General features: G+C 41.4%; 1 protein-coding gene across 2 annotated transcripts in view; it reads right to left on the bottom strand.

Annotated features, from left to right (window-relative positions):
* Positions 1 to 3,162: 3,162 nt before the first annotated feature.
* PTCD2 (pentatricopeptide repeat domain 2) overlaps positions 3,163 to 13,208 on the bottom strand; it is a 28,390-nt gene continuing 18,344 nt past the window's right edge. For both annotated transcript variants that reach the window (XM_007175945.3, XM_007175944.3), the window contains 2 exons: positions 7,818 to 7,931; positions 3,163 to 4,251 (listed from right to left, as the gene is read on the bottom strand). In XM_007175945.3, the coding sequence (XP_007176007.2) occupies positions 4,027 to 4,251; positions 7,818 to 7,931 (339 nt within the window). In that variant the 3' untranslated portion in view covers positions 3,163 to 4,026. The remainder of the gene's footprint in view (positions 4,252 to 7,817; positions 7,932 to 13,208) is intronic.

Genomic DNA, 13,208 nt, shown 5'->3' with positions numbered 1-13,208 from the left:
TTCCCAGACCAGGGCTCGAACCCGTGTCCCCTGCATTGGCAGGCAGATTCTCAACCACTGCGCCACCAGGGAAGCCCGAGTGAGGGCATTTTAGGTGGGAGGAGACAAGGATACATACTGGGCTGAGCAAAAGCGTGGAGTGGGGTCTAAATGAGAAGTGTCTGGGAACGAGTGGATGGCATTGGAGAAGAAACGCTATTCACAGGGAGATCATGATGACGATTGTCATTACATAATATAAATGAGGTAGTAGTTAAATGAGTACTCATCTGGCCATATGATTTTTTTTACCTTAATTTATTAACATAGTGTAACAAATAAGCAGATTTTCTAATTTTTGTCTAAACTCATATCCCTAGGACAAACCTTATTCACTTCTCTAAATGTATTTCTGAATTCTATTTACTTTTTTTAAAGTCTCGGTTTATTAGCAAAAATGACCTATATAGTATTTGTATTTGTGTTTGTGTGTATGTATATAGTCTCATACAGCTGTGTGTTCACATTCTTTAAAAGTATGATTTGGAAGTTATTTGAACTTTTTAAAATGAGTTTTTAAATTAATTTCTTTATGCTATAATATTATAATATATGCTATAATATTCTATGAATTGAAAGATTGCTATACCGTGAATGACAAAGGTTCTCTGAGGGTTGTTTCAATTTACTCATAAAACTATTTGGTAATGGTGCTATTTTTAAAGATAGATTTTTAAATAAAAATAATATGCTAGAAAAAAAAAATGAGTATTCGTCCTCTGATGCGTTCCCTACCGCGCTAGGTACAGGGCACACAGTGGAGAACAAGATAGATGCGGCACTATTTATTTAAATAGTATTTACTATTACTAATAGTAAATCTAGTAAAAAATGAAAACAGGCAACGACGGGAGTATGATAAGTGTGTTGATGAGTGAAGTACAGGGGGAGGTTGGTAGCTCCCCTAACCTGGGCTGGGATCCGGTGGATCCAGAAGTCTTCCCAGACGAAAAGATGTCTAAGTTACGACCCGAAAGATGTGTAGGAAGGAAGAAGAGGTGTGCAGTGGGATGGGGCTGGATGGGCAAACCGAGGGCCAGATTTGGAAAGGCCTTCTAAGCCGTGTTAGAGTCTGAGCTCTACCCAGAGGGATGTGAGGAGTCTTCAGGAGGTTTTAAACAGGGCAGAGGACGAATTTGGTTTGGAAACCTCACTCTGGCTTCAGTAGAGAAAAGAGCTTAAAGACAGATGATTGATGATGGTGACTTTAATTAGGGAAGTAACAATGGGAAAGGACAAGTTTAAAGAGCTTGCTGGAAAAAAATGATCTGAGGTGGCTTAAAACATGTCCATAAATTCTTTGACATCACCACCACGGAAAGGTGGAATGTCTGCTCCCTCCCTTGAATCTGGATGGGCCTGTGACTTGAGTGGAAGTGATGCCATGCAACTTCTGAGACGAGGTCATGAAAGGTGACAGAGCTTCTGCCTGTCTGGGGACACTCACTCCCTAGTACCAGGTACTGTGCCGTCAGGGAGCCACGTGTGGACGTGCAGGCCCCAGCCGAGGTCCTAGCATCCAGTGCCAGAAGCATGAAGTGAAGAAGTCTTTGAGGTGACTGCCTGGCTGAGCCCAGTCTGATGAAATGATTGGTCTTGTTTTAAGCCACTAATTTCTGGAGTATTTTTGACACAGCAATAGATAACCAGACCACTACCCTTCTATCACCCAATTAAGGAGATATCTTTTCGTCTCTTTTTCATACGGTGCTGTACTCACCATAATTTTTGGCTTCTGTAGCAACAGACATTTACACTAAGTGAAAACAATCTACAAAGGCACATAGAGTTGGGGAGTAAGATGTTCTGTCCGTCAAATATTCTCATTAACAGAGTAAGTACACGCTTTAGGCAAATTACCGTAGAGTACATAGATGCTTTAGGCAAATTACTGATTGCAGAGAAACACCATTTTTCAAAGAAACTGCCAAGTTTTAAAGAATGAAATGGTCAGTATATACTGAGCATACTTTTTCTTTGATGGTTTTTTTCTTTGCCTTTAGAATCGTCTGTTATTTTGAGGTGAACGTTACGCACATTCATTACCTCATTACTAAGTTGCCCCTCAGTAAGACTTCTGGGAACAGGTCAGAGAGCCTGGTTTTGCAGTCCGCAGAGAGCCACAGCCGGCAGCTGCTCAGAGCGGCAGGGCTTGGGAAGGTCATGGCTGCTATTTATTGCTCACGATCTTTTTTTTTTGCTAATGAATAGTTGTTAGCTAACAACCAAGGCCACATTCACCCAGGGCATAATAGCCGTTTGAATGCTCTCTGTGAATGCTGGAGAAGATAAAAGATAAGTTGAGGGACAGGATGCATGCCCTATTATTCCCTAAGACTTTGAAGGTAGAGAAATTAAATCCTTTTTTTTTTCTTTTGCAAAACACCAGACACACATAAGATGCAATTAAGATTCTACCAGGCAGAGAATTTTCTTTAAATGAAGCTTATGCTTCACAGAGCATAGGCTAAAGAAATTCTTTTGATATTTCTGAACAGGAGGAAGAACTCATGTGTTTATGTAATTCTTCGACTAGGTGCAAACACTCTGAATGCTACTGACGGTAATAACAACAGTTAATGTTCATATAGCATTTTCTTTGTGCCAGGTAGTCTTCAGCTTGCTTTGCATTTATTACCTCATTCTGTCCACAGTAAGTCCACGAGGTGGTATTACTGTTATCCCTGTTGAACAGATGAGGAGATGGAGGGGAGCCCATGGCCACACAGTAAGTCAAAGGAGCTCTTAGTGCTTTATTTCTGAAGAGATTCTCCTGTTTCTTCTCTGAGGAGACATCATGTGGTACAGTGGGAAGGGAATGAGACTAGGAATCTGGATTTTAATATCAGCTCCACCAATTTGGACAGGACATTTTCCTTGACCTGAGGAGGAGACTTAGAAGATTTCTCCTACTCTAGAACTTCTGGTTCTATGAATAACAGTAAAGTTAGAGTTATCTCCGGGTTTTGAAACAGCACTGAATAAGGAGTCTGCAGCACTCCAGGCAGACAGCTGGAAGCCTTCACCATCATGTGGGCCCTCAGAAAGAAAAGGCACAACCAACCCCCCAGGGGCTGGCCTTCAAACCATCAAGAGGCAGATCCTTACGAGGAAGCTCTGACCTGCTGTCATGACATATTTATTTATAAAAGATAAAACATCCAAAGAGAGAAAAGAGAAAATCATTAACAAACGAGACAAACTATAGGACCAAATATTTATGACCTATATAGAAAACTAAGGAATACAGAGAGCGTTAATGTGGTTTTTATTGGCATTTATTTTGAAAAGCACATGGAATGCCCATGACCAAAGTGGTAACCATTTAAATTTTGGCTTATTATCAGTTCTGAGAGTTAAATTCTGGTTTTGTTTGTTCTGCTGAGAAAACAACAAGTTTTCTCAGGAACCTTTTAATTTCTCTTACTTTTGAGAAAACTTGACCCTACTGAACCCTGAATGAAAATTTCAAATCAATATGGAGATTCACATAGGCACTATTATTTTACAGATGAAAAACTGAGGGCTTAAGTATCTTGTCTAGGGTCACAGGTAAATGATGACAGAAGCAGTGAGAAAATCCTGGGCTATTTCCCAGCATGGTAGAGTAGGGTTTCAGACCACTATTCCCCTGAAAATTAGCTGGAGGTGGCCACTTATAGTGAAATTCCTTCCCGTTAGTGCTTATTGGGTTCCCCTGGAGACCGTGACCGTGTTCCTTCAAGGATCCTCAGCCCTTTACAAGGGGAAGCCTCCTTCCCACGGGAGCCCGAGCTTTCTGCTTGCCTGTATCTAGATCTTCCTGGTGCCACAACATATGGACGTCTCAAGGCAGCACGCCAGCACTCAGTGATCTTGGAAATTTAAGGAGACCAAGTGTTAGTATACTGTACACTGGAGTACGATGCCTGATTTCTTAGGAAGCCAATAATTCACTAGAAGCAGGCCCCCCTCCAACTCAGACCCACGGATGGTTTGAACCCAGGGTTACTCAGCCCACAGGGACTGGCTGAGCGGCTGGAAGGTCCGACGGCTGACTGTCCTCTTGTTTAGTAGCACCGTGTGGGATTTCCTGTCACTGGGGGTGTGGCAGAGCAGAGCATCCAAAGTGTACGCGGTGACCCGGCCATGTATGTGCAGTTTCCCATACAGCTCATCAAATGTGGCCAGAAGAGTGGGCACATCCTGCACTTTTTCCCTCACTTTGACCAGCTGAAAGAAAAGCAAGAAGAGTAGATTGTTATATCTCTGCAAGATTTCTTCCTTGTTCTTTTTATCCTCCAAGAAGCAGAGATATAAATGCAAAAAAAAAAAAAAAAAAAAAAAAAAAGGTAAAGTGTGCACCTGAAGTGGTAAAAACCAGGGTACTGGGGCACACAGAGGTATAACTAACTATAAGGGATGCCATAAGCTATAAACAACATTCAAGATTAGTACTTAAAAATCATCCCTGGTATTTTATAAAAGGGGGGTTCAAGTGGCGCATACTATACGATGAAACATACCAGGGAAAGGAGGTCAAACAGCATGGAATCAAGTGTGTCCAATTTAACGATCAGAGCAGGAGGCAGGGTCGAATGATGTAGGGCTTTCTAGCTCCTGGTAAGTTTTTTGGAATTTATTCTAAAAGCCATCAGAAGGTCCAAACTGGGACGTGATCTGATTTAGATTTTAAAAGCTGTGTGGAGAACTGGAGGGTACAAGAATGTGGAGACTAATCCAGGGGCCCCCATCATAGGCCAGATGAGAACAGGTGATGGCTTAGACTGGGAAAGGTATAGAAAAGATGGAGAAGTAGATATATATGAAGTATATTTTGGAGATTAAACTGAAAGGATTTATTGTCGAAGGGGAGAGGAAAAGGGAGGCATCGAAGACATCTTCGCAATTTGGGCTTTAGTAACCTGGAGATGGGGGATATGTCATTAACTGAGATGGGGAAGATGGCAGGATGAGATTTGGAGAGGGAAAATCAAGAGTTCTGTTTTGGACAAGATTGAGATGTCTGTGAAACATCTAGGCAGACATGTCCAGAGGTTACTGGCTACACAATTATGAGGCATGGGGGCGAGGTCTAGACCAGAGGTATAAATATTAGCATCACAAGTATATGAATGGTATTTAATTCTACAAAAATGAGTGAGCTCAAACTCAGAATGTGAATGTGAGTCTATCACATATACACAGGTTGTGTAATATATCACAAACCTGCACACCTTCTTTTCAAACAAGGGCTCCCCAGTGAACCTTCAGGTAAAGTTTAAACACTTCTAACATTCTTAAAAAGAACAGCTTGTTTAGTCCTCATGTTCAGGGTGAGATGCAGCAGCATATGGCTTTCAAAAGAAGCAAAGCAGGTGAGCCAAGCTGGAGGTAACCTTGCTCTCACTGCAGATACTACCTCAGTTCTTTTTTTTCTTTTTTCTTTCTTTCTTTTTTTAACTACCTCAGTTCTCTTAAATCACTACAAAAATAAATATTAAATGGTATTACTAGGACCATCCTACAACTGAAGCAGAAAACAGTTGGTACGACATTGTTTGTTAATTAAGTTTTAAAAAAGAAGTCAACAAGGAAACAGTTCACGCTGGAGTGGTTTTCGTCACGGTGCTGCAGAAAAGTCCGCAGTTCTTTTCACCATTCCTCTAGTGGCACAACAACACCTTCTCGCCACACATAAAACGTCTCCAGTAACTGGTGGCATAAACACTAAATAGAGCATTTGTAAAATGCAGAGTTTTACAACATAAGACTCCACATGCAATCTCACAAAGATACTTAGAACTAGCTCAAAAGCTGCTGGAGTTTTAGGGATCAATTCACTTCTCAACAAGCAGTTCCCCGAGTAGCCTCCCAGCAACCAGGGGATACACTGAGCTAGAGGGTGAGCTTTCTAAGTAAATCAGCCTTATAGGCTTTGCGGGGGAGAATCAGATAAAAACAATGAGTATTTTTCAGTGTGAAGTTTGGATGCTTTAGTCGTATAATTCAGGCAACATATTGATGGGCCAGGTCTAAGGAAGGATCAACATCAGTGCTAGTGAGAAAGCAGTTGTGTCAGTGCCGCACACACATGCACATGATCGTGTGCTTTAAAACCAGTTTACGTTTCTAGTTCCCCTACTTTTCTAAACATACTCCAAAAAGGTTTAGGTCGGTCACAACCTACACAGAGCTAAGACCTCAAATAGAAAGAAGCTTTAAATTTAATCATAACCAGTTAGTTTCCTGACAAGCTCCCTTTGCCAGCCTTCAGGTGGGAGTGAGGAATGGGACAGGGCTGGGAAGGCCACAGTGTGGCAAAGGTGGGGAGCTGCCACCTGCCCTCTGCTGCCAACCTGCCATCTCAGGTGCTAGCTGGAACCCAGCTGGGACCGTGCTACCAAAGGCCAGGGAAAAGGGAGAAAAGCTGGGGGAGGACCAACAACCAGGCCCCTTGGTTAGTCAAAATGACAATACCAGTATCATTACTAACAATATGATCACTGCCAATAATTTATAATTTCCTCACCGTCTGTTTTCCCTGTAGGCTATATATGACTAGCGATGTACAAATTACTAAATTTCGAATGACTTACAATAATTCCTCTTTATGTGCTTAAGCCATCAGTATGACACAAGGTTCATTTGTTTCATTTTGCTTTCAATTTTTAGAAATTGCTTCTTTCTCTTCATTTTTATTTAATTTTATTTTATAATTTTGCAAAGCATTTATATGGTTCCATTAGTTGGTCTATTCAGGAGCTAAAACCACGGTTCTAATTAGAAAAGCTTTAATATGGTTTCATATCCGGCAGGTCTACCACCTCCTCTTTCACAGAGTTTTCCCAGCTATCCTTGCTAGTTTGCTCTTTCTACTAAACCTTAACTACTGAAAAAAACCTAATGGTATTTTTATTGAAATGTTACATTATCACATTAACTTGGGCAGAACTGACTTTATGAGGTTGAGTCTTCCTATCTAAACACCTAGTAGGTCTTTTTTTTTAACATCTTTGTTGGAGTATAATTGCTTTACAATGGTGTGTTAGTTTCTGCTGTATAACAAAGTGACTCATCTATACATATACATACATCCCCATATCTCCTCCCTCTTGCGGCTCTCTCCCACCCCTCTAGGCCGTATGTCTTTTTACTTGTTTAGGTAGGGGAGATTTTCTTTCTGTTAAGATGAGAGATGCTATAGCCTACTGTCTGCCTATGGGGATGATCCACAGGGAAGGCGAGCAATAGGGATGATGTTCAAAAGAAGGTGACACAACTTCTGGGCTGACGCCCTGGGCTGGCCGGGGCTGGGGATGGGCTCCCAGGCTCTAGAGAGGTGCCTGCAGTCACCACGGCTTCAGGAAGGAAGGCTGAGCAGAGAGAGAGAGCGGCAAGGAGGCTGTTGGTGTGGCAGCGGTTCTCCTCTAATTGCTTCTGTTTCCTCTGTGAAACAGGAGGCAAGGTCATCAACTGAGAGTGAGGAGTGGGGAGAAGGAATTGGATGCTTAAGGAGAAAGGAAAAAGAAAAAAAAGAGGGCCGACACCCATGAAGACAGTGTGGGGAAAAGAACAATGTAAAAGGAACAAGTTTTGCTAGAATTTCAGAGGATATATTGTGTTAGAGGAAAAAAGTCTGCACCCACACATAGAAATCTAGCAACAGGAACAACAGAGAGGTTGCCAGAGTGGACAATCTCTTTAAAGAGGTGGCCTACAGGATTAAGGTATCAAGTGGACAGTTTAAAGAGTGTTCTTGCACCTTTATAGGATTTCTGTGGAAACCGCCTACTCACCACTTCTTCTGAGAACACATGTCTTTTCACAAATCTTGATAGATTTCCCTCTGTAGCATCCTTTAGTATATCTATTAGGGTTTTCAACATATTTGACTGGATATGGATCATAATCTGAATAAAAAGAAGAAACAAGAAAAACAAGATTGAGCTAGTAATCAACACTGAGAAATGTATCCTGTGAGATAAGCCTACATTTATAGGCATCTACCCTGCTTTCATGCCGTTTCCTAATTCATTTGCTTGCTCAAGTTCAAAGGTGCTTTGAATGAATGCCCACCAGCCAAAACTTGTTTTCCAATAGCTAATCAAAACACCACAACTTCAAACCTTGCTAAAAGGCAGAAACAGAGAGAACATGGATTTTGGAGTCTGACATACCTGGGTCAGAGTCTTGGCACTGGCAATTACAGCTAAGTGACTCTGGCCAGGTATTTAATCTCTTTCAATATCTTTATTTGTGAAATGAGAAAAATACCTTTACATCTCACATTTTGAATTATTGTGAACATTAAATGAAATATCAGCACGCAGGAGGTACTCAATAAACATTACTATTAGATTCTTCTTCCCTATTTCCTCTAGATTCAGAGGATATGACAATCAGACAATCTCATAAGACTGGCTCTGGGTCAAAAGATACCTTTATCCTTTTATTTTATTTTTTTGGTTAGGAAATCGCAGGCATACAGATTATTCAAGTATAAAGTGGAAGCTGGTTAAAGTCTTAATGAGGCACTCCTATTTATACTATAGCTATCAAAACTGGGTGCTTATACTTGGCTTTCAAAATGATACCACTAGCTACCTTCCATCAGATACAATTAACATAAGGAAAAAAAGAACACATTTCCCCCTCACCCCAATTACCAATGTTCACTAGTCTAATTTGAAAAATACAGCAAAGTTTTAAGAAAATGAGACTAACTCAGAATTCACCAACTAATGTTAACCATTGTTTACAATCTCATGTATTATCTTCCAAATATATTAATCCCCCCCACCCCCCAATTTGATTCTGCTTTTTGGTCAATTATTATAAAATGAACATTTTCTCATAGCATCAAGAAGTTTTAGGAAAAAATAAAACCTCATTTTTAATGATGAATGCATAGTAATCCATCATATAAATCAAATAAAGCAATACCATACTTTATTATATCAATAAATGTCATACATTTAAAAAAAATTGTTACTTTCTTAGACTTGATTCCCAGAAGTGAAATTACAAAATCGAAGGGTATAAACATTTTTAAGCCTCTTGATCTTTAGGAAAGATAGTTTTTCTGGGAGAGAGATTCCTTTTTTATTCCAAACCAGCTGAGTTCTCTTAAGAGTCCATTTTATAACATTGTGTGTTTGTTGAGCAGCTGAGCGGGATGAGGGGTTATCTTTGGTCCTGAAGAACAGAATGAAGTGACCCCAAGAAGCCTAACTCCAAAAGACCTGATCTAAGTTGAGTGTTCTAGAGCCCAGGCAAAACCCTTTGTAGAGAGAGAACATTCCGTGGGTCTCTCACAGTCAGGCAGAAGCACTGACTGTCTTTAGTCCCGACTGTATTTTCAAGGATGTCTGTACAGCCAGCAGCCTGGGAAGACACACAGTGTCTCATCCAAAGCAGAGGGCAGGTATGCTTACTGTCCAATTTAAGAGATTTGGGTTCCCCAAGTTCACAGTTCCTCTCTTAAAATATAATCCCCTGTGTGTGCAAGAAGCATATAGACCTCTTCATGTCGCTCTGTGGGAACTGGGCTCAAGAAACTGCTGCAAAAATGCTAATCCGCCGGCTACTGCTATTGCTGTGAGTAATAAACCGTCCTTCTTCTCTCGGTGTCTTGTGTTCTCTACCAGCATCCACAGAACTGCGGCAGGTTAACTCGTTAGCTCGGAAGTGGGGTAACATCTCCAAGTCTTAATAGTTCTTAACAGTTTTGTTAGTAAAAACCAATCCCAATTTGGTTGGCAGTGGTCTGTCCTATCAAGGGCAAGGAGAAGTCTACCTTGTTGATGCCACATCTGCAGTGCCTGGCACCGAGTAGACCCTCAACAATGAGAAATGAGAAAGGGAGTGAAGGTCCCCTAGCAATTTACAGGGATAAACCTCCTGGAGCTCATGCTAGAAACTATTAATGATGTGCTTCTGAAAGATTTCAACTTTTCTTCCTTATTTTTCCCAGTTTCTCTCCTGCCTCCAGCAACTAACTCTGACTCAGTGGGGATTTCAAGAGTAAGGTTCAATACCTTGAACTATACTGCTGAAGGGCAACATAGATGAGGCAGTTACTGATGAAAGGCAAAGAAAAAATTTTAAGCTAGGAGCTTGTCTCAAACTGAAGTCTCAGGGTACAATTAGGAAAGCTAAATCAGGGTACAGTGCATTGCTTCTATCTTACAGATTTCAAACAAAAGGCTAGGAAAATTGAATTAGCAAGGAGCAGGGGGAATTTTCGTTAAGAAAAACTAGTCAAAGAACACATACTTACCACCCTTCTGATTTTCTGAGACCTCAAGAAATGTGTCACTGGACACCTTTGACCAAAAAAGGGAACAGAAGCCCTGAACATGCAAACATTTGCATTTCTTTTCTTTTTAAGTTTGCTATATTTGAAGTAGAATAGCATAGTGTGGTAGAGACTGCTAATTTTCTAACCAATATCCACTTTTCCCTTCTTTTTTCTGATAACAGAGCTCCCTAACTTTAACTGATGCTGTCATGTACGGAACTCAAAAACTGTATTTCTCAGGTTTGTCTGCAACTAGATGTGGTCATGGGATTAAGCTCTCACCATTAACATGTAAGTACAAGTTGTTGGGTGAGACATTTGGGAAAGCATTCTTAAAAGGGACCAACTTCTTTGTCCTCCTGCATTCTACTTCTTGCTGGAATAGATGTAATGGATAGAAGTCACGTGCTTAGGATAGTGGTATGGAAATACAAGAGGCCAGGTCCCTGATGACATCACGGAATGTCATACCAGACCTACCACCTCTGGTTTTCTACTTGGAAGAAAAAGAAATCCTCTAATTTGTATAGACTCTTCTATTTTTAGAGTCTGCATTGCTTCCAACCAAATGCAATTCTTAAACATATAGGTGAGATGCTGCCACAAAGGGATTTATGAGAAATAATAAGTGCTCTCTCCTTTCCTACCAGTGTGGCCTAGGACTTCCCAGCATGAGCTAGAACTTTAGGGTGGCCTTAGTGAGAAGGAGAAACAAACATTAAAACATTTACCTGTGTTAACAAATAAATGATAAAAGCAGCGAAACTCACCACTTGTCAGTTCCCCTGTAAGGTAATTCAATTCCAAAATGGGTCTAGATTTCTAGAGAAATGATTAGAATTCAAATAAAATCAGTGGAAAACTACCCTTTGTTGGCCTCTGCTACTATCAGACATTATTTGAGAAGTGGAAATTAGTCCTCTTATATTAAGCAGCAATGCTAAATAAAGAGGGGGCTATAGTTCTTCTGTGATCGATGGGTTTAAATTGAGACTCAAAGGGCAGAGTCAACACGCCCACGCCTCGATGAGATCATATGCTCAACCAGTTTGGTGTGGAGCGAGCATGAGCCAGGAAACGGGGAGCCAGGCCCTCTGGGTCGTATCAGCAGCAGGAGCAATTTCAATGAAAAGAGAATTAAGTTGAGGGGAAAAATTAGGTAAGTTCATATTCCAACTGGCAGCAAGAAAAGATTTTAGTGTCAGGCATTAATTTTTAAAGTAGATCAGAAAAAAACTTCATTTACTTCTGCTGATACTGACTGAACAGACTCTATTCAGCCTACTTGTTAGGTTTCCATTTCTGAATAATTAACAAATTGCCCTTAAGGATTCTAAGCAGACGACTCAGCCTTGGAGAAGCTAGGGCCCAGAATGAAATTATTTTTTAAAGCCCTGCTCTAATAACAGAGACCCAGAATCTGAAAGATTATTAAACCTGAGAATGGCAACCAGCTCTTTTTCACCATTCCCGAGGAAGGAAGAAGAAACAGGCTTGTATTGAAATATGAGAAATTTAGATTGGACATTGGCAAGAATTGCCTGAGTGAAAATTTTTAAACAATAAAACAATCTTGGACTTCCCTGGTGGCGCAGTGGTTAAGAATCCGCCTGCCAATGCAGGAGACACAGGTTCGAGCCCTGGTCCGGGAAGATCCCACATGCTGCGGAACAACTAAGCCCGTGCACTACAACTACTGAGCCTGTGCTCTAGAGCCTGTGAGCCACAACTACTGAGCCCCAGAGCCACAACTACTGAGCCCTCGTGCCACAACTACTGAAGCCCACGCACCTACAGCCTGTGCTCAGCAACAAGAGAAGCCACTGCAATGAGAAGCCCGCGCGCCACAACGAAGAGTAGCCCCCACTCGCCGCAACTAGAGAAAGCCCGCGCGCAGCAACGGAGACCCAATGCAGCCAAAAAAAATAAAATAAAATAAAAATCTTTACCAATCTTTAAGTTTCTGGACAGTGGATAATTCTGTGACCCAGTTCATGGAGGGGATGGTTCATATTCAAGATCAATTCAAGGATCCTTACATAGCGCTTGCCAGAAACATGCCCATTCATTCGACCATGCTGATCAGCCATCTCCCCGCCCCCCAACCCAGCTCTCCCAGGAGAAGCTGTTCCCGCTGCCAGGACTGAATAGCCGAGGAATCTAAATGCAAGGGCATGGAGCATGTGCACTAAGAGCAGGTTCGTTGTTTGACATCCAGTCCTGTGTTCCTTTCACCATCCCGGAGAAGCGGTTAGCGCCAGTCCTAGATAAAAGACGCATGACGCTTATCTCTGTAGGTCTGGAGTGGTGGGGAAACCCTAGGCTTTGTATGTAGTCAGACAGATTTGATTGTGTTAAAACTTTGACTCTGCTATTTAATTAGCTGTGAGAACCTGGGTAGTTTACTTACCCTTTGAATCTTCATTTTCCACATGTATAATACGGAGAAGTACTGTTCTGACAGTGTTGTATAAAATAAACCGACAAATGTGAGTATCTAGCGTGGTACCTTAGCTAAAATAAACTGAAACCCTGCCGATCTCACTCTCTTCCATTTCTTACCAACCCTTATTGATCCCCCCATGCCCACTTCAACTCTAGCAAAAGCGACTAATGACCCACATGAAACTCCTCTCACACACTCTCCTGTGTTTCTTTCCCACCTGATGCTATGAACCACCTGGAAATCCTAGCAATTCTACTGCTATCCAGTCATGAAATGAATGCATCTGCAGGCCACTCTCTCAGAAGCAGATAAATATATTAATACTTGGAGACGCTGAGCCGTCCACATCCAGTAGGAAGCTGAGAAGAAGAAAAAATAACATATGCGTCTGCTGGAAGACCAGGATTCCTAGTCTGTTTGGCTTACTGGCTCAAATGACCT

This window comes from Balaenoptera acutorostrata, chromosome 2, assembly GCF_949987535.1.
Source record: "Balaenoptera acutorostrata chromosome 2, mBalAcu1.1, whole genome shotgun sequence".
Classification (NCBI taxonomy): Eukaryota; Metazoa; Chordata; class Mammalia; order Artiodactyla; family Balaenopteridae; genus Balaenoptera; species Balaenoptera acutorostrata.
Note: the sequence above shows the minus strand (reverse complement) of the source record. Positions and strands in the feature narration are given on the sequence as shown.